The sequence below is a fragment of the Haemaphysalis longicornis genome, unplaced genomic scaffold, assembly GCF_048455015.1.
Source record: "Haemaphysalis longicornis isolate Haplotype H1 unplaced genomic scaffold, Haemaphysalis longicornis Haplotype H1 scaffold_7, whole genome shotgun sequence".
Lineage (NCBI taxonomy): Eukaryota > Metazoa > Arthropoda > Arachnida > Ixodida > Ixodidae > Haemaphysalis > Haemaphysalis longicornis.
In genome coordinates, this window is record NW_027526422.1 from 125,694,190 (window position 1) to 125,721,065 (window position 26,876).

The window sequence follows — 26,876 nt, forward strand, 5'->3', positions numbered from 1 at the left end:
ACAGAACAATATAACACCGAGCTTTCGTGGTGAATACGTATGGAGCCAGGAGCAAAAATAAGAATACATGCCACTGATTCATGAACCTAAACACAGGAGAAGGGATAAGGAAGCAGGACGGTTATAGCTGTTTAACTTTTCTCGTCAGAGCTCTTACTCTGTGCAGTACTTTACATTCGACTACGCACAGACCCTTCAATGAACCTTTTTCGAGTAACGTAGCACTCTTGCGGCGGCCACCCGAACCACACTTGGGGGAATATAGAAGAAAAACACGCCCCCTTTTTTCTGCCTCCGTGCTCAGTTGAGGAAGCCTTCCCAGGCGCCATGCATAGTTTTCTGGGCAGAGAAATTTTTCGGTAGCAGGCGTAGCGCCTTCCTGTCAGCCGCTTTCATGGATCAGAAAACGGAGCAGCACTTAGCTGGCTTGGCATTCGCAAGTGGCTAATCCAATATGGCGTCGTTTTGTTTACCTTTTGTCCCCCAAGAATGGCGGATTGGTCGCTGGGAGCGAGAGTAGCGCATGCGCCGAGCGCTACTGGAAAAAGTTCCATTGTGAGCACAATCTGAATGCACGTACCTTCCATCATCGTTCCTGTGTCAGTGGCTTGCCGTTTGGAGTAGCTCTTGATGCGTGCTAGCTGACGCCAGACTGGCTGAAACGTGACGGCTGGACAAAAGGTACGCCTGTATTAGGATCCCTTGCGAAACTATGAATGTAGAATTTTGGATGCCAAGTTGGGAGTGTTTACTCATTTTGCTGTGCTTATCATAATCATCATCGTACGTAGGTTGATCTGCACTACTTGGAGAAGCCTTACCCGTTTTGTCTAAGGCATTACAAACCTGTGGCAATGTATTTATTTTATCTCACTTGAATTTTAAACATTTAAATGTATGCTTCTTATTTCATTCAACGGAGAGTTTACTTGACCGCGCACGTGTACATACACAAAGTCAGAAAAGCAGTTGAGTTGACAGTAAAAATGCGCCCAGAAAATACTTACCACGCCCATGTGTGCCATTAAATAGGGTTTGCAGCAAATTCAATACACTGTCGAACCTCGTTATAACGAAGTAGTAAGAGGGCAGTACATTATTTCGTTATATCCGACATTCGTTGCAACAGTAGAGGTAAAAATCGGCTCTAAAAAATCTACATCCTGGCTCACGCAAAAATCCTAGTTAATAAATCCTTTACTGTAAACTTAGAACCTGCCATACTGGACGTAATCCTTAGCTGTCGCCTTTTGTGATTTAAAAATATATGGACCGGGACATGGTATTGTGAAATTACAGCAGAACAATGAACGTTTGGAAAAAGAGGCCTGCGTTCTAATTTATTCGAAGAAGGATGTGATCTTCGCATGGCGGCTACTGACATCCCTGTCGGATGAACCTTTCCACATTGTCCACGCACAAAAGGGTGTTTTCTAGTTCTGTAGTTTTACAAATTGCTATCTTCTATTTTGTATATTTTGCTTTTAAGCTACGTATCGAGTTTAAAGCCTTGCGTGAACGAAATATTTCTTCATTATAGCCGACATCGTGCGCGGCTAGCGATTTTGGTTTGGTTTAAAAAAGAATGTCATTGAAATGGGGCGTGAACAAGCAACGTTCGGATTTAGTTCACTATAGTCTATAATTTGCTATACCAGTGTTTGTTATACGAGGTTGGAATGTACGCAGTGCACAAGCTAAAAAGTCTACACTATGCAATGTTGCCTAGACTGCCTCAGGAGAAACCGTTCTATCAAAGGGGAAGAATCGATGGGCTGTTGAACACATCATTTTAAATATGCATACTTCAAATTCGGGGACTTGAAGTCAATGGCGGAGTATTCTGAAGTGGTAATATTATGAGACGCAAGTGACTATTATAGAGAATATGGATGGAAAATCCTTGGACACCGTAGGGATGGGCTACAGGACAGTGGGTAGGCTATTCCAAACTATTCAAATACATTTAAACCTTTTAGTTGTAAGAAACTGAAACAGTCTAAAATAACAATTGGTGTCACTCAGTGCACGAGTGGTCCGGGAGATCACGCCAAGTACCCTTACTAGGGCGCTGGCAATGTCATTGCCAGGTTCAGTACAGTTACTAAAATTCCGTATCAATGCCAGAATATAGGTCAGGTATCACTTCGCCACAGTCTTATCTGACAAAGTGTAAGAAACTAAGAGTGCCATTTTCTGGTAAACGACATAAATATTTTTTTTTTGCAAAATTATTATTGCTTTCTTGGATTGATACCATTCGGCAACTAAGTCATACCATTACTGGAAGGTCCAACATTAATAAATATTAACTTACGCATACAACCCAACGACGCCTGTCTACATTTATCTCGCTGCACGACACCTGGTTAGCTGTACTGCGTTCTCTAGCTCCGGTCCCCTCTGGCGGCATCCGCTGAGCTCTATTTTTTTCTCATGAATTGATCAATGAAAGACTTCCTCGTAATATTGTCCCCTAATGAATTGTACTCACCCCTCTCCCGCTTGTAAGCTTTATTGCTTACCACCGCCATTTTCACCTTTAGGGCTCTCCCTAAGAATCTGTGTTTTTTTTTAATATTAGGTTGTGTTGTACATCAAAAAATTCTACATTTAGATTCTAAAAAAGATTCTAGATTCTAGATTAGATTCTAGATTCTAAAAAATTTTACATTTAAAAATTGAGGTATTTGTGATTCCTCCAGCAGCCTTAGAAACCAAAACACCGTCATGTTCGCGAACGCGTGTAAGAGTGTCTTAGCGGTTCAAATCAGTATTCAGAGTTGCGTTCTTCCAAGCACTCTGAGTGGCTCCGGGAGCGGAAAGAAACAGCTTTTAAGTTTTTCACAACTGTTTTGATAACAACGTCTCGTAAATCATGACAGGGCCACTGAAGTATTAGTCTGCTGTACTTAGTTGAGAATATCAATTAAGATCTGCCTACTGGATAGGCCAGCCCATCGGCCCTATTATAACAAGGGCACCTCTTCGCTGTGCAAGAGGAAACAAAAGATGGCATAAAATTCCCCCGAAAGTACTGTTCCCCTCACCAATTTTCGCATCAAATTGTTTCTGCACGTATCTCCCACCACGAGCAATATCCGACGGCACTGTCAGAAGAGCACCAAGACGCTTACAGCTACGTTTGACGACCTTTTGTAACGTTAACCTGTGTCGCTATGATGTCGAAGGTTTCGCGGAGCCCAACGACATCATTAAAATACTTGTTTTACAAGAAACCTCTTACAGCGCTTGCGACATTATTTCTTCCGTTGATCCATTGAGACACCGGGGGAAGCAAAAGTGACTGCTCAATTACGTTTCGAATTGAAGTTTTTGTGACGTGCAGAATGCACAACAAGATGTTCTGGTGCATTTGACCATTTTCACAAGCTCCATGCACATCCCCAGTTTACGGGTGTCTGCACAATGTATGCGCTGGCCTGTGGAGTTATTTAGATGATTGTTTTTATGTGTGAGCTCTACTGCTTCTGCATGAACAAAACGCAGAATAGAAAAAAATATGAAATTGGTCAAAATTAGGAGTTTAATGGTTCGAACGCAATAAATATTGAAAGAACCTGCTTCATTTGCGAAGGGTTCGCAAACCTGACCCCGCTAAATGAAGTGAAGCCGACACGTAAAAACAGAAATCACCGGTGTATTCCAGGACAACAACACAAAAATGACATACGTAGAAAGAGCAGCTTGAAACATGTAATTGTCATGGGAACAACGCTACACTGAATAACGCACTGCACCAATTGTGCAAAAAAAAATAATACGGCGCTTCGCTCTACACTCACGACAACGTTCGAGTACTTGTACCGAACCACTCCGTGTACGCCCACAACATGTGCTGGTTAGTCCGAGGTGGTCAAGGGTCATCATTCCGGTTGTCTGGCCCTTGCTGCTCCCATCCTGGCCCTCCGCTACAGCCGGGCTGTTCCGTCCCACGCCTTACCACAGCACTTTATACAGACGGAGAAGTTGTGCGTCCGTTCCGGGTTTGCTGCGCACCATACACGTGTTCCCTGTCCACTCACTGTGTACACGAATGCACGCGAAGGGCACATGACACATAGGGACTGAAGTTTCTATCTGTGTTCATCGCGCGTTCACTGCACTGTTATAACCACGCGTGGGGCACACCATATCTAGTCGCTACATCCCTACATGATAAATTGCAAACCATTGCGAGACAATTGCTGCAAGTGAAGCGGCCGGGTGGCGCAAGCGGTGTATTGTGCCTCTCTTGGGGCTCTAGGTATTAAAAAACAAACGTTATAGACTTCCGTTAAATAGAAAACTGAGGAATTTTCCGAGGTTAACGTCGCAATGCGCACCGAAGGGAGATTTCGGTAATATAACTTTTATTGTACAGAAACTCGCCTGGCAATTTATGGCCAAAGATGCCTGCAAAAGATTTCCATTTTTTCAATAAAAGTTGTTTGCAAATTTGCGAAAACGGCATTTTTCCTAGGAAAGATTAAAGGTGTAATGAGAAGAAGGGGCATTCCAAATAAAAGGCCCTCTTGTGACCAAAAACACTAGGTTGTACTATCTTTGGGGTGTTCATTTTGTTGCGCTTTTTCGTTACCGGAGGTTGTGGGAACGCGTGGGCTCTGTTTAAATATTTAACCAGAATATAGCCCTTGTTGCTGTGAAACCGTCTTATAAAAGACACGTAAACAAAAGGAAATTGGAAACTAATTTAGACGACGGCATCTTGTTTGTGCATTCACATAAACGTGTGTTAAAAGAGCGCAATTATTTTCGCTCGGGGTCGACTGCAACACTATTTTTCGATGGGATGGTGGTTCATGCTCGGGGTGATTCTCAGGCCTTTCGCACGAATCTTTGCGCTGATGGGCGACACGCTTCAACCACATGGCATTCATAACAATAATACTGTGCTCAGAGGGACTCCAATATTTCATGGAGGGGGGGGGGGGGGTAACCTTCACGCATTGAATGTCAGCTGGTGCATAGGTGAATGAAATACTGTAAAGAACAGATATGCTCCACCGAGCAATCAAACATAGCACCAGGTAAGCGCCAAGGCGTGCTAACAGACCATAAAAAGCACTAGAAATCCATTTGGATAGTCACATCGCAATCTTCTCATCACTCTGCGTCCTGTAGTTCCAGATTGAGTGTGACGCTAAATTGCTGCCAACCATGCTTTGCGTTCTAACCGCCAGATTGGTCCCGTTTTCTCACTTTATGGGCCATTGGCTGCCTGTCCCTCCTTCTGTTATTCGGCAGCTCCCAAATTTATCGCCATCATTCCCGCTCCATTTTTTTGCGCCTGCTCGGCGCTTCTCTCACTTCGCCCTTCAGTTTAAAATGGGGAATAAGCGGTGATGGAAAGCAGCGGGAAAGCTGGATGACGCATACGTTTGGTAGCAAAAGGCAGCGACAACGGATGCGGCCACCAGCTGAAAGTTCGGCGTGAGGTCACCGTTTTCCGCACGCGCCCTGTCTTGCTCTGGTCTAGTGTAGTTCTGTTAACGATTTGACGGCCTTGTTTTAGCGACATGCCAGTTTTATTGCGCCCTCAGCGAAAATTGCAGTGGACCGTACTATATGTATGAAATCTGTACCGCAGTATATGAAATCTGAAAGCATCTTCGGGGGCGGTTACGGCAGCTTATAAAAATGCCCAGGCCACCCCTACGCTGTGGCCGTGAAAAGGGTACCTGTTCAGACAAGATTGGATTCTCTACTTCCAAACATTGGGAACACGGAGTCTGGTATGGTGACTAACGTAATAGACCACGTGGAGTTGCGTGGCGCGGTTTCGTTTTTAAATCCCAGCGTTTTATGCCTCCCTGACGCCGTGCATTCTTACGCGTTACTCCAAAGGGCACTGCAGAAAAGCCAACTTACACAATGAACGCATCAAGTAAAAAAACCCCGGGCCATCTCCACTAACGTGAAACTTGGTGAGGGGCGAAGCATGCAGTGTATAAGTGTACCCCTGGTGCCTTGGCATTTTTGCCAACGAATATGAAACCGTTGGGGAGTAAAGGTATGCTTCTTTGCTGTAAAAGTCTTTTTCTTGTCTTTCAATCATGATGTAATTATGGGGTTTCCCGCACCGGCGCCAATACAGGCGATGAGGCGCGCCGTAGTGGAGGGCTCCTGATTAATTCTGACCACCAGGGGATCTTTGACGTGCGCCGAAATCTGGAACACACGGGCGTTTTTGCTTTTCGCCTGCGTCAGAAAAGCGGCCGCTGCGGCCGGGAATCGAAGGCGCGTTCTTGGGCTCAGCAGCACGAAGCCTTAGCCACTGACCCACCTCGGCGGGTGTCATTGAAGCATGAAGCTCACTAGCGCGAGGCGTGAACGAGTGTCCGGGTGTTTTTTTAGTACGCGTTACGGGGCGCTCCAGCTCAAGGCGTAAGAGTGTCCCGGCGTTTTATTATTAAGCGTCACGTTCTAGCGCGAGGCGTAAACGAGTTTCCCTGTGTCTTTGTACCGTGACTACATGAGACGAACGACGATTACAGTGACGACGGTAGGAGACGCCAACAGCTCCAGCCACTAAGAGGCTTCGCCCCTAAAACGCTCTCCGTGTTCGGAATAGAACCCGGGAATGTTAAGTTAGGAAGCTCACGTCTATCCGACTGTGCTATTCCGACACGTTCGAAGTATTCGGCATGTTGGAGTTTTACTTTGAGCCAGGTTGCTTAGACGAACGTTTCGCATTTAGGAGGGTGCTTTGATTTCTTCACCTCGCGTCCCAACGTAGATCGTTCTAGCAACAGACTCGGATTGGCACTGTCGTCCATCAATTTTATGGGAGCGCGCTGTACAACATTAGTTTGGTGCTGCAGCGAGGGGAATTTTCTGGACACGGCATGCGCCATGAACTCGGCTAATTTGTTCATGGCGTGTACTTTTCCCTTCATACTTGTACTTGAGCCAAATGCACAGGAAAACATTAATGTTACCCCGTATTCTGGATTTCTTAACAGTGTCATCAAACGTGTAAAAAGGTCCATGTTATTGCTTTATCAGGAAGCAGTTGCCGCCGAATGATTATTATTATTATTATGTGCCTTTGGAAAGCGTCTAAACAGCATCCGATGCAAACTAGAGGCACAGCCTTCTAGTTTTCAAACTTACTGTAGCTGCCCGCGCCCGCTTACAGGCTCAAACATCTGAACGAAAAATTAATACTGCAACATTTACTTTATGCACAAGGTACCACACAAGGTTTTGCCCTCGAGATCTCATTTTGAGGCTGTATGACCCTGGATTAATTTTGAAATAAAAGGCAGTTTGTTGTAAAGTTTTGCATCAAACCTTGCAACTAAGTTCACCCACTTACGTTACCAGTGAACCAGTATAAATGAACCCATTTGTAAGGCTCACTTTGTCGAAGTGTGTAGCAAGCTTAGCTGCAACTCTTGCGGTGTATTTTTGCTTTGCAGAAGAACGTGCCAGAAGCTAGACTATGAGTTCACCATTGGCTTCCCCTATCAAATGTGCAAGCGATGCGCCTCGGCATCTTGTGGACACGTTGTGGATCGTCCCCCTGCTCACGGCCGGCGCCGCTTTCCTTTGTATGGTCGGGGTGTCCAATAACGGCTTCTTCTACGTCGCCTACCTTCGACACTACGAGGCCACACGCCAGCAAGCTTCGTGGCCGTCCAGCACCCACAGCATCATCTCGCACGTAATTGGTAAACAGCCGTTTTGCGCTCGTTTACAGAAAAGTGCGTAATCTTTGTAGCGTGGTGACAGAAGAGCGGATGGCGAAACAGGAAGTGACAAAATCGTACCGACACAAGAACATGCACCAGAACTGCTCGAAGTCAACACAAACGGCCTTATGCCTGTATCACCTACCACTTTAACGCGTGTACAAATATTTTGAGCGTGCATGGTGCTTATTATCAGTTTTCAATTGTGTAAAAGGAAATAATTCGTCGGAAAGAATTTGTTACATCCAAAAAGTAGAAAAAATAAAAAATAATTGTTCACAAAAGCGATCTGACAAATTCAAACGTATGCATATATTACGGCTCCCCACAAAACCGAAGTCTAAATGAAAATTCCGCAAAAGAACATTCAAAATATGTATAAAACTGGCGCAAACGGACCAACTCCGCTGTGTGCCTTGTATCTTCGGTAGAAAAAAAAACATTGATGGCGAAGTAAAGGCCCTTCATTGCTCTAATGGTATAAATATACATCATTGGCGGAAAGGGAAATGAAAACTTGAAAATAATAAAATAATCCAACGTGTTTGGCTTATTATAGCCATATCTGGCTGCTGTGAAGAACTTAAGCTCTAGATAAGCGGTGTAAGAATGATGTGAATTACTAGACATTTCTGTGAATTTTACATATTTTTCGCTTGCTGTTCAATGTCTCTTATTATTCGAGCATTGGCGCTGCAGTAAAACCTAATGAGCAAACTTGTCGTATTTCTTTATTTGTGTTTAACAATGCTGGCAGTATACGACCTTTAAGCTGTATTTTGAGCGGAGCGTTTTGTCTCCATATCAAAGAAAAGTACCACACGAAAAGTGAGGTGTTCCTATTCAGGCTCGACAAAACTGCTTTTAAAAATTGCGTTGTTGTATTTAAGTTTCACAAGCAATTTTTCCGCAAACTTAAAAGAAGTTAAACTATTATGACCATGTCATCGAGGTTCACAGGTTCGAAAGTAAGATTTACATAAGGAACATTTGTTTAAGAAACGCCCGTAAATATACTGCAAATAAACAAGAACATTCTTGAAGCAACAATATTATTGCAGCTTACATTCCCCCCGCACTCCCCAATAACTGTGAGAATTTTCTAATTATAAGTTGCTTCATCATCTCGATGGGGAATATTTTGAAGAGATGGAGTCATTTTACCTGAGAATTTTCTTTGAGCAATGAAAATGCTTTTGTGGCACCTTGCTCCAACAAACTGTGCTTAGACATTATCTTCAAAAGACATAGAGCCAACACTTGTTCACTCCACAAGAATTGCCCCACTTGCATTCTCTTCTTTTTTATAAGGACAAGAAACTCTAATGGCGTTGATTTATATTAAGAAACCAGGTGTAAAAGTTCAACCTTTCTCACCTAAACGGGAATGTATTGCACAGAGCTAAAGTATTGTAAAGATATGCAGCTAAGTATGACAACTTTCGTCTTTATTTCTGACCCTGCCTCAAAATTTAGGCTGTAACTAAAGCCACTTATTTTTGGGGTAGGAACTACGCTGGAATATTTGAAACCCTCCAACTAAACCTTCCATCTTCGCAAGGGCGCTAAAAATACGGTAATAAAGAAAGTGAACAAAACAAGCCTCAACTCTGAGCCGGTTAATTTTCAGTTGAGAGTCCACGCTTGCTTTGTTCACTTCGTCGTTACCATCTTTTTGAGTTGATTCTAAGATATGACCGTGTCATCTTGTGCAGCCTACTAGATTTTTAAACATCGATTTGCGCATCTTAAAAGGTTGGTCTTATGCACAGTTCATACAAAAAGTGCTGTGTATGTGTTACCATTCGATACCCCGTACAAGCCATTCTTTTAATAAACGCGTATCAGAAATAAGCATACTTCTGCCATCGGCCATTACTAGTGCGCTAAAATTATGTGTATTCATTGCTCAGCTGCCCTACCTTTAGTACCCCACCTTTTGAGGAAAAGCTTATTGCATTTTGAGGAACATTGGCCCCTGAGGTATAAATCGAGAGGCAACGGCTATTTGGAAGGCTGAGAATGGTAATGTCATATATAGCGGTAAAAATAAAATGGCAAGATGCAGTAGGGAACTTGATATTTCAATATCTCATACATGTCTGTACCAGCAGCTTTCATAAAACAAAACAGCCCGACGGTATGCCTGCCTTTTTCTTCCAGGACTCGCCATCGCTGCCCTGCAAAACCATCTATCTGTCTATCACATTACACTTGCGGGAGGAATTATGTGCTGGATGGGCTTCGTCCTATCCGCCTTTGCGCCTAGCATTGAAGTGGTTACTGTCACCATGGGCGTAATTTACGGTAAGTGTATACTTAAACATACAGAAATACCTCAGAAATTTGCTGCGTTGTCTTCCAGAAGAGGAACGTAGAACTGACTCTATAAAGTCTCAAGTAAAATTTTGATACAACAATATCGAGCTTGTAAGCTTATAGGATAACCGCCTGTTACGTGTGCTAAGTAGTGGGGTCTGCTTTTAATGTATATCTAAGTGAGGATGCGAACGGGTAAATTAAATTATACACTTCGAAAAAAAAACTGCATACTTTGCACCCCGGAGTATTAATTTATGTGATGTGTGGAAGCTATTTTCCTTTAGGAGTGGAAGAAAAGCTGCATATCCAACGACATTGCTTAGCTGTCCAATAACCGAAGTGCTCTTAGGGTACATTAAACCACTAGCATTTAAAGAAAATCTGTTGCGAATATCCGCAGTTTTGGTTTGCTTGCGCCGAAAAGGTTTTGTTACGAGGGATTTCCCCCTGGAAGCACAAAAAGAGCACATAACTTTTAAAGATCAACCTGGAGAAGCTCTACGAAGAAAACAAATCCCGTCTAAGGTAGTTTGCTTTCCGCTGCCATGTCTAGGACAAAATCTTTTGTTCCGGGTTACCATAAAAATGAAATTTAATCAGAATTTAGCCGTTACAGATCATTTAGTAAGCTTTGGCGGGCTCATTTTACCTCTGTATGTAGTCATGGATTATAAAATATATTATTAATATTGTTATTATTATTATTATTATTATAATTCTACTGTTTTAAATATATGAAGGTTAATTCGATATACACGGGATGCATATTCATGGGCCCACTTCACCAACAATTATCATAAACCATGGGCACCGTAGTGGTCGCACCTCGGTAGTCGTTGCGTCGGCGCGTTAAACCCTACAATCAACCAATCACCAGTACATAAACCGGCACACTGGCCAAGTCATGCCAAAGAGAAGGATCGCAGCCGTAAAACATGACGAGCACAAGGAATTACTGCTCACTCTTTCTACCGGCCATCGACAGCAATAATAAGTATAGAGGGCCATAGAACCCAGTCCATTGTGTATTTGTGCGGCTGATGACCCCAAGTTACGCGGGTGCTCATCCAGGCAGCGGTACACCACTATTGCAAACTGGTAGGCACAAATCGAAAACTACGAACCCTGCTACGTCAAGGTTGCTTCTAAAGCGTTATACAGTAGCACGCGGTGGCACAAAAAAAAAAAAAACATTACTGCTTACACCTTAAACCATGCCGTCGTCTGGGATTTGTTGCTTGGTGAGCTAGGCTGCACTTTATCACTATAAACGCGGCGCTGAACCTGCCCTACGACGTCTATAACATGTCGGACAAAGAGTATACTTGTTCTAAGCTCGCGGAAGCTAGCCTTTTTGTTATTCCTTCACGTTTAATTAAGCATGCTGTCCAGTTGGGCAAACGCCGACGAAACCCCTAGAAAATACGGTGTTCCCATTTACGGGGTGCATCGCCCACCCGCGTACCTCTTGCACACGTCACTGTTTTCAAAAAGCTTGTCTACCCCCATCATAACTGCCTCCTCACACAACTTTTCCTCTCAACTTGCTCGAAAACAGCTTGCAGACGTTCTTGAACAGCGCCCTCAAGAAAGTGTTATAATGTGCTAGGGTAGAGGCATGGTGTGATATTTCTCTTGACTGTGTTTTTTGTGTCCTTCAGGCGTGTTTTAATAAAGACGTCTGCATTTCTGAACACGGGAGGTTTCAGTCCCTAAACTTGCTTTTCGTGTGATTGCCCTTCTTGGGGTATTTTAGTCATATCGTAATCTCAGAACTCTCCATTGACACGACCCTGATTTTGTGTTTTGTTCGTGCTTTGGCACTTTTGCTGAGTCGTTAGATTGCTTCCATTAAGAATTTTTCTATTCCCGTACTTCGGCTCTCTTGCTTCACAGTCCTCCTCAACCTTGATCTGGTTCAGTGGCGTCGCAATAATTTCGCCAGAAACACGCGGTTCAATATAAGCTTCAAGACTTCCCAGAACACGTTGTGCTATAAGAATTTCTTTATGAACAAGTGAGTAATACCGGAACTACCTGCCTTGTTTTCAGCTTGTGGATCGGGCACCACGGCGATTTTGCTGTCCGTATACAACGCTATGTATTTCACCAAGTACAGGGGAGTGGCGACAGGCGCCAAGTTCGCCGGCTGGTCTCTTTCCGGTCTCGTCTTTCCCTTCGTTCTTACCCTGCTCTTCAACAGCTATGGCTTCGAAGGCGGCATGCTGCTCACCGGTGGCATAGTAATGCACCTGATGATCTTCGTAATGCTGCTGAAACGACCTCCTCTTATGCGCTTTCGCTGCAAGAGCCCCAGACGAAAAACAAGCAAGCAACCACTATTCTTGCAAAGGAACAAAGGACCGCAACATTTTGTAGGTACAACTTTCTTTCTATAATATTTTTAACTGCAGAGCAGGCTAATCTGAAATGTTTTCTCATACCAAAGGCCATGAAAAATTGGCCGCGTATCTAGTCCTTTCGTCGCAAATGTCGACACAAGACGATAGTAGACCGGTGCCCCTGGCAAGTGAATGCCTCCCTACCCCTTTCCGCTCACCTCTCACGCTGTTGCTCGCCGTCTCGTTTGTTCCAAGATTAAACGCGAGAGGTTTGCTCAAGTCAATTTAAATTTACCGCGTTCCACTGCCAGCGCTGCCGTACGGCGGCGACGCACGTGAATCGAAGTGCCCTACTACTACGTTTGTAGAACCACGTCGCACTACTCCACGAGCGTTCCAAGCGGAACACGGAAGCTATCTAGTGGAACCTTTCGTTGCTATTGCCGTTTCATTTTTTAGAATTGCGTCGGGCAGCGCGGGCAACAGCAGGCGACAGTTTTTTGCACTTTATGTAGTATGTTATTTGCTATCGCAAGAAGCAGCATCCGTCAATTTTGAATAAAGGAACACTGCAAATATCACTCATACATTGATTTTCTGCTTTATATTTCCGTAATGCCCTCTTCTTGTTCAACGATGTGGACAAGTAGCAATATTAACACCGTACATAGACGTTTATATTTGGCTGTCACTATATAAGAGTATTGCGCAGCTTCTGTTTCACTTCGGCCGGCTGGCTAAATCGAGTGAGAGACAGACAGACCGAGCGACAGACAGACCAAACTTTTCCTGTTCAAGTAGCCCAAGAAGGACTATCGTCTTTACAATAAGTTCGGAATAAAGTTACTGTAATTATGATGGGTGTTCGTTTGCAAAAGAGAATGGCCTGCACACTCGTAAAGTTACTTGACAGTTCCGAAATTCTATATTTGACGAGACCGCTTGAAAGCAAACCAAACTGTCTACTTGAAGTGAGACACATCAATCTCGTGTAAGCGAAATCGCGTAATTTACACTTTTGTTTAAAAACACCTGCGCCTGTTTGATTTCCCTTGACGTGCCCGAAAGTCTCTCTCCACACATAAACACGGACACACACAGGCACGAGCACACGCATACATGCACACGCAGACCCACACGCGCACGCGCACGTGCACGCACACACGCAAACGCACGGGCGCACGCACACGCACACACGCAAACAGACTAGCACACGCACACGCACACACACACACGCACACACAACACACACGCACACGCGCACACACACACCACACATGCACACGCGCACGCACACTTGCACACACGCACACACACACACACACACACACAAACACACGCAAACACACACATAGACATGCACACGCTCACGCACACACACGCACACGCACAAGCACACGCACACGCATACACGCACACACACACGCGCACGCATATGCACATACACACACAACACATGCATGGGCACACGCACATGCACACGCTCACACACACCACACACGCACACGTACACGCACACGCGAACACACATGCACACACACACACACGCGCACGCACAACACACTAGCACACACACACGCACGCACACACACCACACAAAACGCGTACAAACAACACACACAACACACACGCACACGCACATACACACACGCACACGCACACATACACACACACGCACTTGCGCACACACGCACATGCATGCACACACAACACACACGCACATGCACATGCCCATGCGCACGCGCACGCGCACGCGCACGTGCACGCACGCACGCACACACACACACAAACACACGCACACACACACATAGACATGCCCACGAATGCGCACGCGCACGCGCACGCACACACACACGCACACGCATACGTGCGCACGCACATCCGCACGAGCACACACTCACACGCACGCACACGCACACACACACGCACACACACATGCACGTACAACTGAATTTGCACGTGTTACAAACAGCGATATCCTTAGAAAGTGCCTCTTCTGAAACAAAAAAAAACGAAAGTTAAAGTTAGACCGATGTGCGGGGCACAAAAAAAAGGAGTGCTAAAAAAGGTCGGAAACTGAATTCTGGAGGAATTGCTGAAGGGTTGTCTTTGCGTACAAAACTGGAATCCAAACTAGGAAGCAAAGGAAAGTAGGCGATCACATTCGCATCTGGGGAGGCTGGTCATAGGGTTCGAATAAAGGTGTTTGCAATTCAGTGCCTCATGCGGAATATCCGGTAAACATCACAAGGATTCGAAGTTGCCTACGGAAGCGGTTATTCTAGCATGTTCCAGGCAGTTGCATTTGTGAATTAAATAAGATTCTTTGTATTTCTTGTCCGTAGGAGGCTTAAAGTTTGCCTGAAGTGTATGCAACTTAAGGACATCAAAATTGTGGCCTGGTTCTAAACCCTATACACAATGTAGGATGAAGTGCACACAAAACTGAAATTAATCTTGTGAACGTAATTGCTGCCGGTGATTTTTGCAATTCAGTCTGTCTGCAGATGCCTGCAGGTCTTCAATCTTGGACGGAGACAGGTGGTTATGACTGGTTGTTTTGCAGGCCCTGTTTTAGCATGCACTAAAATATCTTTGAGATGCCTAGTTCTCCGTTACGTAACCCGTGGTGCTGCCCGGAATGTCTTTATAAGTCGGTCGTTACTGGCTAAAATGTGGTATTATTTGCGTAGGATATTGCTTACGTTACGGAGGGCATTTGACAATTTAAATATTATGGCAGGCGGCCCGGGACGTTCGATTTGTCGCTGTTTGTTGGTACTCCTGTTCGAGCGAGCTTTTGAGGTAGCTCCTGCGTATACAGGAGACTTGAGTTCGCCTAGATGCTTTACGTAGTCGCTGTCATCACTGCATATTATTCTAGCTCTAGTGGCTCGCCCTACAAAGATCCCTTCTTTGCAGTGTCTCGGGTGAAGGCTTCTATAATCTAGATACTGCTGCATGTCCGTTGGTTTTCTAAAAAGTGTGGTTTGAAGTGTACCGCTGTCTATGACGACGGCAGTATCCAAGTTCACTTCTTTTTCTTTTTGAGAATACTAGCATGATAATATAAAATCAGATGGGAAGAATTCAGATGAAATATAAACCTTTCTAGAGCCGTGCGTCCGTTTTCCCAAATCATGAAGGTGTCTTCTATGTAACGGAGGCAAACTTGAGTTTATGCGGAAAAGAGCTCACCGGGTTTTTGATACATATATCTCTTCCCCCCTCTCCCTCTCTCTTTATATATATATGTATATATATATATATATATATATATTTATATCCATATATATCCATATATCAGTAAGATAACGTGTACGTCTCTCTTCGAGAGTGTCAGCACCAAAATAAACATTTTCATGTTTGCCTTTAGTAAGAATACCGATAACCTACTCAAAATTTGACATCATGCAGTTTCCACCGACTCCGGCCGGCGAAGGCATCTACAGCCTCACAGAAAACCTGAAGCCACCCAACAGAGTAGAAGAAGAATCAAGCGAACAGCGAAGCGCTCTGTTAGGCTCGCTTTACGTAATGTTCCAGCCTTTACGGTCACCAGTTTTCTATGCTTTTCTGCCGGCACTAGTGCTCGGTGACTACGGCGACATGATGTTGACGACTATCATCGTCGACTACGCTGTGGACAAAGGATGGAGGATCGACTATGCCAAGTCCCTTATCACGTGCATATCTCTAGCGGGAATTGTGGGCAGGCTTCTAATCCCACTGGCAGCCGACAAGGGCTTTCTTAGTAGAAGTGCCCTCGCAGCTCTGTGCTTCTTGGTCATCGCTCTTTCACTGCTTGGACTCCCGCACGTGGACTCTTTCGGTGGCGTCTGGCTCGTGTGCTCGGCGGCGGCGGCGCCTTTCGGATGCATGATGACGCTGAAAGTGGTCCTGGTGGCGGACTACCTGGGCGTCGACTGCCTACCGTCGTCGATGGGAGTATCAGGAGTGGCGATGCTGCCTTTGCTGCTGAGCACACCTGCGATTGTTGGTAAGTTTCAGTGAACGTATCTGGTGTAATCTGTGCGCCCTAAACCGCCGATATCGTTTTGGTACTGAAGCGTAGTAGTATACATCTTGCAGTAAAAACAGTATCTTGTATTCGAGACAAAGAAGCCTCCTAATTTTAACACGAAAGTGTTTTATGCCCGGACATACAAACCCCACCGACGTCATTTCCGTCACGATTATGACATCGCAAGAAAAAGCTTCATTGGCGCGCCGGCGCTAGGTTTCGAGCCCACGATCAGTCTGACCGCAACGGGAGGTGTGATACGCTCTACCAACTGAGCCATGAAGGCATGCCCGGATAGCTGTACGAACGCGCTTTATGTCCTTCCCTGTAACTTGCCCTTTCAGATGGTGCTCCGTCTAGGAGGAGTGAAGCGAAGTATTGCGTGGTGACGCTAAGGAGCGCCGATAGTTGGCGCCTTGATAGGGCCGCGTGTAGCAGCCGACGCAGCTGTTTATCCGTCCACCGCTTATGTTGAACGCCGCTCAGCTTGTGGAACCTGACCTCTTCGCTTCGCAAGCGTCTGGCGTAGACGTCTCGGAGCAGGGCAAATGTGGTCGCACGCTTGCCTAAGCACCCCGTCAGCCGGACGTCGTTCACCAAGTACACACAAAAGACCGCTGCCGACCTGGAAATCCTGCTCCTTTCGCTGTAGCGTACTGTGACTTCACTGAACAATTCGTTGACAACCCGTTTGGTTTTGTTCGCGTGGTTTGCGAGCCCCATGGGTTTAAATCGGATTTACGCAACGCTCCGGCGCGTGTAATCCAGTGTCTAAAGTTGATGCGCGTAATGGTGCCATACCGACGATATATAAATAGCGATGTGCAAGTTCACATTGATGCACAATAAACAATCAAATTCTCATGTTAAGGCACATTTCACTTTCGTGTTTTACAGATTTCTATGAAAGAAAGATCAACCACATTTGTTGGTTTTCAGTTGTCCTCAGATCTTTCTAAAATATGACTTACACTCATACGTTGTCGGGAGTGTTTCTGGTGAAGGAAGGAATAAAGGTAAAGGAAACGCAGGGAAGTCGCCTAGTGTGTGGCGTAGTTAAGCTGTCCTACGCGTGGGAAAGAGGAACAAAGGGGGACAAGATGAAAACAGTAGAAGAAGGGGAAGTTTTCGAGCGTTTTCGTCAGTCTGCTGGAAATAGACCTGACGCAAAAACTGGCGCCCTCTTGTGGGAACCGCGTGCGGTTCCGCCATGTTGGGGGATTCCTCGATCTCCGGATACCGCAAAGTACATGATAGCCCGGGGTTAGCGACGCGCACGTCAGCTTTTATCGTTGTCCAAGATGCCCAAATACTGCCGTGTAACTTGCTGTTCTCAAAGATGATACGAGGATCACCACGGAAATAGCGTACACACTTTTTTTTTTCTCAACGGAAGCATGACTCGAGCGCTGCGTGAAGTCGCTTGCGGGTGTCGACTTCCCTTCGCGCAGTAGTATTTTAGCTAGATCGCATGCATAGTCATGAAACGAATTATATGCTCAGGACTAAAAAGGTCCCAAAGTGAGCTATTTTCTAGCCCTGTATTTGCCGCGGAGCACTCCTCCCTGCTGGTAGTTAAGGCGCACTGCATTGGTCAGCTCGTACTTCATGGCGCGGGTAGAGCTTTGAGTCTACCGTTCGTGCTTTGCGCGCCCGCGTTTTTTTTTTATTCGGGACGTTCGGTAGGCTTTTATGGAAATACTACGCATTCTTTCGTTTGCCAAACGTTACAGGAAATAAGGGATCCGCGAGAGTAGCAACCTTCACGTGGCAGAATGAGTAGCGCAAGTAACGTACGTAGTAATTCCGTGTATCGGTCATTTACCGCTCGTCGCCTGCTCTTCGACCGTAGCCTATTTTCCAAAGATCAAAATTTTAGAGTGGAATTTTCTAAGCGGTAGTGTTCACCCAGTTTTGTTGTACACGGCGCTGGTAAAGGACGCTCGGCGGTCACCGCGAGTCACGCGCTAACCAGCGCTCGGCAATTTATTGGTAATTTAATTATTCATTGGAAATTCATTGGTAATTTATTGGCAATGCTTAACGTGTTACACACTACACACGTTACGCGCTACACATTACGGCCAGCTACAACAACTGCACTGTAAAAAATGCCAGGTAGGAAATTTATTTTGTTAAGTGTTTGTTTTTCTTTTGCAGGTTTCCTCTGCGTCCCAGAGGATCCTTAGCCCATTGCTATATCGCGAGTGCCCCCCCCCCCCTCCCCCCTCCCCATCCCTTATTTCAACATCAGGACAGCCCGCAAATTTCGAAGCGCTTACGGAATGATCTCCTGAGAAACCCGCAGGATGCGAACCAACACAGTTATACTTTCAATGTTTGCGTTCTCAAAGTCCGCCCCCCCCCCCCCCCCCCAAAAAAAAAAAGAAGAAACGCGACATCCTCCAACAGCATCCCTGCCGGTGCCGCCCTGACTGCTTTTTTTATGCATAATGCGTATTTACGAAGTCGCCCGTAAATGTGGGCAACAGAGAAAGGTCCACAGATCACTCGTCGCTCATTTTGCTGCGCTTAAATGTAAATATAAAAGGATTGTCAAGCCGAGAAAGACCCTCACACGCTCATTACCACGCGATCCCGCGACCGCCTTCCGCCAACATGACGCCGCCGTCGCCTCCGCGATTTGCTGCCGGCGGCGCACCGTGCCGGTAGCCGATCGCGGAGGCCACGACGCCGCGTGCTCGTTTCGGTTTTCTGCCGGTAGATGGCGGCACTTTTGCATAAGGTTTATTGGGCCTAATGCAGTGGTGATAGGAGCCCGTTCCAGGCCCACCGGCGACCTCTATCATTGGGTCTGGAAACCGCGTTGCTAACGGGTCCCAGACCCACCGGTAGACGGCGGTGTGGTCTCGCCGGAGGTAATGTCCCTGAAATTACTAAGGTACCACCATCTTTAGATCTCGCCGCCTTTCGCCCTCGCCCGCGCTCGTTTCCTCCTTCGTTTTTTGCAATTTTCTTTTTCGCCGGCGAACGCCGCGCGCCATTGGCCAACGGCCAGTGACGTAGTACCTCGTCCCCGCGTTGTTTGTTTTTAAGTGCGAATGCACTTATTAAGCGAGCCTGAATCGTCCGCCGCATATATTCTTGCTCCGTGGCCGCCGTCGTCCGCATAGCAACAGCTGCGGGTGCGCGCGCTCCTCGTCTTCCCTAGCAACGGGGGGAGATGGGCGCGCGCTACTCTCCTCCTCTCTCCGCTCAGTGACTGCGGGTGTTGGGCGCCTCCTCTCCACTTCGGGCGGGAGAGCTCTCGCTCGCGTAGCGGGCGCTCCGCATTCCGACGCGTGAGGGCGCTCGTGTAGCGGCCGCGTGGCGCGGGAGGGTATTAGTCGAGCGCGCGCCGTCGTCGAGAGCGGTCGCTGGTCCTGCATCTCGATAACGATGATGGCGGACCGGGCAACGGTACCAGCAATAACGAGTGAAATATCCTTCTTTGTAGTTGTGTGCGTGTGTGTGATCTCTCGACTACTCATTAAGATCAAGATATCCACCGTAATCGCGCAATCAACAACCGTGCATTCGCACTTGCACACTCTCCCCCTCGGGGAAGTGCGAGGGAATTTTTTTCTTCTCTTCTCCGCCACTGTCCATTTAAATTCGCCATTTTAGTCTCAGCTGCCTCGGAGCAGGCCTTACAGATGCCGCCAGCGTATAACAACCGATAACAACCGAAGAGTCAGCTGCTCGTTTCAAACAAGTGTTGCGTCGGCGCCACTTTATGTAGCTTCGCGATGCCGAGTTGTTGTGCCTTCGGCTGCTCGAATAAGGTCAGTGCAGTCACGGCCGGCTCGGCTGTAGCAAGCTGTAATTTATCAAAGCCCACACATGAATCAATGTTAGCTGTACAGCATAAAAAGGATTCACAACACCGCTTGTTAGCGTGCTTCTGGCCTTGGAATACGGTAGTTATTATAAAACTGGGCACTACAGCTAATTGTAAGCTGAGCGCATTCTTTAACTGCGCGTTCTTTGTGCCACCCTTTTCCAGATATGCCCGACAGGGCCTTACTCGAAGTAATTGTGAACGCCAATCGCACGAACATTGCTATGGTACGGACGCACTGCCAAAAGTACAGCCGTCATGAGCGAGGCCAACGAGGAGACGCGAGAACTTTGACCCTGACGTGAAGGTGACATATATTTTGCAACAGCGTCAAAGCACGGGAAAGTGCACGGAATAAAGGTGACATGAATGTCAGTAGCTAATGCGGGACGCATACTGAGCGCTGCCTAATGATCTACAACTAAGGCAAAAAACGCGAACGCAAAAAAGCCAGCGCAGCGCTCGAACTGCCGCGAACCAAGGTCACCGCGAACCATGCGCAAGCCCTCTGTGCAGCGCTTGCACGACCACAACTTAATCACGCAAATGCAAGAACGGAATTACTGTAACAGAGCAATTTGAAACGTCCACGTTCGATCCTTTCGCGTTCACGAACTATCCTGAGAATGCCGCACACGTAAACAAACACCGCGCTGTCCGTATGCGCCAGCGGCATCCATCCCGCAAATATCCCCTTCTACACAAAAATATACAACAAAACAGCCTCACTTAATGCGTGCTGGTAAAACGGGGCTCTAGAAATACTATTAATGCTACCAAAGGGCGATTGCGGCGCGAAAACAAGCGCAAACTGCACGAAAAACTGCAGCGAGCGGCCCGAAGCGTAGCGAGGGCGTCTGCTCTGAGGAAGCCAACAAAAATGGCGGCCCCGCCGCGGAGTTAAAGTATGGTCCCTAGAACATATTTATAGGGATCATAGTTAAAGGGACCGCGGCGCCGCGGACGAGGGGAGAGAAAAAAGAGGAGGGCAGCGGAGAAGCAGGGAGCAGTTGGCGCTACCTTAGTAATTTTAGGGACCTTAGCCGGAGGGAAGTAGTAAAGCCCGCTTATATCGAACAGCGTGAGGATTGTAAAATAGTCCGATATAGCAAAAATTCGATATAAAAAGTGAAGCAAAAAAAACTTACATGAGAGCAATCCTGCCGAAGGAGTCACGAGCTAACGCTCAGCTCTTACCACCTTGCAGTTCACTATTGATATGACACTTTCTCGGAAATAAATAATCAGGGTCGGAACAAATGCGTGAGTGTAGCCTGTATCTTGGAGCGCAATGCGTTGCTGATGACTGCTTGCTCCACGGTATCTAAACAGTCGACAAGCGCTAGACTGCTTCCATCAATGGCACTGCAGTATCGCCATAGCAGGACCATGGCAGCGACGGTTTCGCTCGTGCTCGGAAGCGGTACAGAGTCCTCAGCGTGTTCGACAGAGCTGAGATAAGCATGGATACAAGCGATTAATGGCGAACCCAGCGAACCTAGCAAGTGCAGGCAGCCAGTGGCGCGGATTTGAAGATCGCTGACACCGCAGCCCGCAGCGCCCAATGTGGCGCTTTCGGCGCCAACGGCATGCATGTGTGGAGCTGGTCCACTTTTCCACGGCCGGTTTGGGCGCACTCCAGCTCGCACTGGAGTCGCAAGCGACACCCGCGCGACCCCTGCGCGCCGACGTATGGCGGGAAAGCCTGCCGCATGCCTAAGGAGAGCGAAAAATCCGGCACAGGAGAGTTCGATATAAAGGGTTTAATATGCATGTAATTTTTATTCGAATTGTATTATGGTTCGATATAAGCAATAATTCGATATGTCCACGTTCGATATAAGCGGGCTTTACTGTATACACAAAATGATTAAGTATGCGTGTTCTGCGGAAAATAAACAGAAAATATGCGGAGCATAGTGTTAGAATGCGAGGGTATCCATCCAAATCTATAGGGAAATATTCGGATTCCAGAAAGAAGTCCTACGATTTGAGGGTAGCACAGAGGGAGTTAAATTTAAGGCGGTCGAGGCAACGAAAAGGTTAGAACGATGGTAGACGAAAAGCAGGGAGGGGAATATTAAGATTCATGGTGAAAAACAGAGTGGTGTGTGTCGTCCACTCTTCCTTTTTGTCCCTGTCTTCCTTGCGCTGTTTTTCACCATGAATCTTAATCTGCACCAACTAGACCAACTTGCCATCTTAAGGGGTATTCACACGAGAGAGAAATCCGCTGTTTCGCTCCTAGGAGTGCGCACCACGTGACCCCTACGTCACGGTTTCTCTCCGGCGCACCGCCTCCGATGGGAGATCGGAGCTTCTGCTCGCGAGGTACAAACCCTCCGACGCTCGGCGGCGGAGGCAGCGGGATTTCGTCTGCTCGTCGGGCAGCTGGCCGCGACTGAAGTTCTAGAGCGGTTGCAGGCACTCATATTTTATCGCTTGTGCGCTAAAAATGCGCTGTCATGTGCGCCACGCATTTTCCCGTGGCGCACATGACAGGCGCACTGAGGGAACCACGTATATCACCAGCACGGGCGCTTGGCGAGCGGCGGCCGCGAAGTGGCGCAGGCCGGCGCCGGTAGCTCGAGCGACAGCTTGTTATTGCTCCCCAAGGCGCAAACAAAGCTGTGTATACGAGAAATGGGGTAATGATGTGATGGAAAGTTGCTTTAAAAATCGTCACCTGAGCCGCTTGCCAGAGCGGCGATCGAATATTCGCCGCAGTGTTAAGCCTAACATCAGTATGCGGGCCTGTAGGTGGGCCAGCCGGCTGCTACCACGTCGCGCGCAGAGCGTCGCGCGCCGTTCTCTGCGCGCGGCAGCACCTGCATCGCGTCGACGACCAATTTTTGGCGGTTGACAAGATCAGTACGTATGAGCTTAACAGAAATTGCCGCCGTCGCGGAATCGGTGGTGCTACGGCAGCTCCGCTTTAGAGATAGGCGACTGCAAACAGTGATGTCCGTCCGAAAGTCGCATCCTCCGTGTGAGCGAAGGAGCTGGCCGAGCGGAAGTCCGCCTGCGGTGACGTCACGACCTCCCTCGGATTTCTCCGCTGAAACGCTCCGTCGTATGAATACCCCTTTACTTGAGGGGAATATTGCGTAGGACAGCTCCAACCTGTAACAGAAAAAAATAAGTATTTTGTGCCTATTACGTTTCTGGTGCCTGCCCTAAGAGCAGCGCTAGTATTAAACGAAGAGTGTAAATTATAAGTATATTAGTTTCTTCTTAGTTTTTTTTTAAGGTGACGTGTCATCTCCCCGCTACAAAGGTGGTACCACTATCAATCATCATCATCATCGTATCATCATTGATTTCTCTCCCTGCCAGTATGAAATAGTGTGTGAGAGAGAGAGAGAGAGAGAGAGAGAGAGAGAGAGAGAGAGAGAGAGAGAGAGAGAGAGAGAGAGAGAGAGAGAGAGGGGGTGCTCCTGCCGCTGACGTTTAGCTGCCGATTCATTTGCGCGAACCACAGAGTTATCGCGGGGAAGGCTCTCCAGTTGTCTTCAAGCCTACAGAAGAGAACTGCTGTTCCAGCAAATTTCCCACTTGGTGGAACTGGGTTTAATGTTTTGCTTTTTTTTCTTTCTCGTGTGCCTGCCTTTTTGTTTGTTTTCTCCACGACGAAGTTCCTTCGACTCTCAGTAACACTGATTTCTGATTTATTTTTTCGAAACAACACCAAAGACAAATCTTGTAGCTAATGTTGCCTTACTTTGTCTTAAACTGCAATTTGAAAATGTGGGGGAGTGCATTTGCATTTATATACTATCACATATGTTATTACACCAATACAGAACTCTGCGCATTCAAACCGTTGGCGGAATCATGCAGGTAAAAATATTGGTGTCATGCTTGTTGCGTATCCTTTGCAGAAACAGTTAAGGTTGTTTATGTAGCTCTGTGAATGGTACCCATGGGTTTAATTTTAGGCTGTGTGCCCCAGTGGAAAGCCATAAGTTGACAAATACTCTTCGTGTCTTAGTTAAGCGCTAAGACTGCGAACACACCCGCATTCGTATTGGACCCCTTACCACTGATAGCTGAGTACTGTATTTGGCCAGCAGCACGAAATGTAATGGGTACTACGCACACTGACAAGTATTGCACAAAAAACTGCCAGTGCTACAACCGCCTACGCACAAAAGGGCTGTTATATTGTTCAGCCCACGTTCAAACATTTCCTCTTTAACATTTCTCAAACTTCTTTACTATTTGCTGAACACTAAAAAGCGATCCTTAAATTGTTCCCGCACTGTTTCTCGCAGGTTACTTCAGGGACTACAAAGGCTCTTACGACAACCTGTTCCGCTTAATCGCGGTACTGGCGTTCGCGGTGGCCACGACGCTGTTCGGGCTTGTCTGCTATGAGCGAGGGAAGTGCGAAAGGCAGCACAGCAATGATGGTACAACTCTCAATAACGGCTACGGTGCTACCAAGAGGGACAGTGTGTGAGACTGTACAAGTCTAGAGCCGCCGGATTCAACTGATGAGGAGTGCTCAGGAAAATTACAGCGGTTGCTTAGAATGTTCTTAAAAATGTGAAGGCGTACACCTAGTTGTACCTGCTGTTTAACAGCTGTTTGACTTTTATGTTGAACTTTGCGGTCGTGGGTGTCACCACTTGACGACCCCCTCTGCAGCGGCCTCCGAAACTCATTCTACTCGTTCGGCATCGCCAGGAGCTTATGTATGCCCCATCAATTTTTTCGCCCCTCAAGGGGGCTCGTATTGGACGTGCGGCATGGGCCTACAGTCCTCAGGCTCTCCTGTGTCCATTTTTTTTACGTCACCGGCCCTTACAGAACAGCCATCCGTGATACCAGCCGCCTACAAAGGGCCTGGGGGAGGGGAAGGAGCGAATACATCTCCGACTTCATGCCAATACTTTACTGGCCGCTGGCTGCTGCTGGCACTTTGGTGACGTCGCGGATGCCTACCACATAGTGACAGGATGTCAGGCCATCACATCCTTCACCCGTAACCCAACACCCCTAGAGAAGACTGGGAGGTGGCCCTGCTCAGATTTGAAGACCACAAGGCACAACATGCTCTGGTCAACCGCACCGGACTAGCGGCCTCGACCAAAAGAATCCAGGGTAGGGATGCACCTAGCATTGTAAGAAGTGGGCCCACTAGGACTCACCTCAGACAGCTCTCTTTAACGTATGCGGCAATAAATGTTTTTCGCCATTACCCGCGCCAACCTTCCTCACAATCCTCCTCGAGCGCTCTCTCGTTGCGCGCTGTTTTTCTTTCCTAGCGCGCACTCTCCGTCTGGAGCTGATATTTTTGTACCTCACAATACCTCACATCAATAGGATAATCTTAAAGCTTTTCCGAAATCCAGAAATGGTGCTTGTACGGGGTGCCCACTCCACAGCCAATTCTTTCCAATTCTTTTTCCGTGTTCCCCTTCCCAAAAATAAAAAGAATATACAAGGGACCAGGCAGCTGGAGAATGACCGTGAATTCTATCTTGTGTCAAGCGCCGCTCAATCTCCATTAACAATAAAGCCATTTCTGTGACTCCAGTTTGTAGTGCAACGTGTAAGCGACCTAATATATTACTTGGGCCGGATTCAGACTGTTGCCGAAACTGTCGTAATATCTTTAAAAATGACGTCATTTCACGCCTCAGCCAACCGAACTGCGTCACATGCCTTTTTTTACGTCCATAGCTCACAATATGGCTGTTGCGTCGGTAGTCTGAACGTAGCCTTATACGTAAAACTGCGCATACGGACGGGACAGAGAAAAGAAGAGGGAGGACGAGCGCAGTTTTTCCCTGTCTTCTTTTCCCTGTCCCGTCTGTGTATACGCAGTTTTACGTATAAGTATGAAGAACAAATTAGCCCAACAACATGCTTTACTGGATGAATATATTACGAGAAGACGGTTGCTGCCTAATGGGGGACAGTACCACCAACAACGCAAAAACACCGCAAAGGCAACCTCTGCTTGGATAAACAAGGATTCGCGCTTTGATCCTGAGAACTGTTGAGCGCAAGGTCAGTGGCGACATGCATTTTTAGAGGATGGTAAGTGAAATAACATCTATGCACTGATAATACTATAAATGCACCCACACTTAAAGAAGATGTGGCGCTGTGGTGAGAAGTAAAACCAAGCTGACCCCTATGAGCCAGCTTCAACCATTCAGATCACCATTTTTCGGTGTCTCTGCCATAGATGAGATCATTTTGTTGGTAAAAGTGCGCTGTTCGTTTCTCGTCAAATACGGTGAGGAAAAGCTTGTGGCAGCCTTAAAATTAGTAATTATTCACCTGAAATAACACAAGTTATGTGGCTGCTTCGAGGTGGCTGCTTCGAGGTAGTACTTGGGACTAAAGGGAACCACAATAGGCAGAACATTCGGAGGTAGTGCCCGTGATTTTGCAGTCCCGGGGCTATTGGGGTGCCTGATAATCAGCCCACAAACAATTTTCGTCGGGCACAAGTTTACTAGAACTGAATTGTTTGGGGGAAGTTATGCTCACCTGAGTTAGGGGAGGCTCATCAGGCAAAATCTGTTCAAAGCTCCCATAGTGCTGGTAGCGTCTTTTAGAGTACAGGACACCAGCTTATTAAGGATTCGGACTGCACTGATATGAATGTTCAA

General features: G+C 46.9%; 1 protein-coding gene across 1 annotated transcript; it reads left to right on the plus strand.

Moving 5' to 3' along the window:
• The first annotated feature begins 316 nt into the window (after positions 1-316).
• On the plus strand, positions 317-25,395 carry LOC144145051 (monocarboxylate transporter 12-B-like). Its single transcript, XM_077676559.1, has 6 exons — positions 317-681; positions 7,446-7,697; positions 9,882-10,025; positions 12,093-12,415; positions 15,800-16,382; positions 24,522-25,395. Exons 2-6 carry the CDS (start codon positions 7,469-7,471, stop codon positions 24,707-24,709), a joined length of 1,467 nt encoding a protein of 488 aa, XP_077532685.1. The 5' UTR covers positions 317-681; positions 7,446-7,468; the 3' UTR covers positions 24,710-25,395.
• Positions 25,396-26,876: the final 1,481 nt, after the last annotated feature.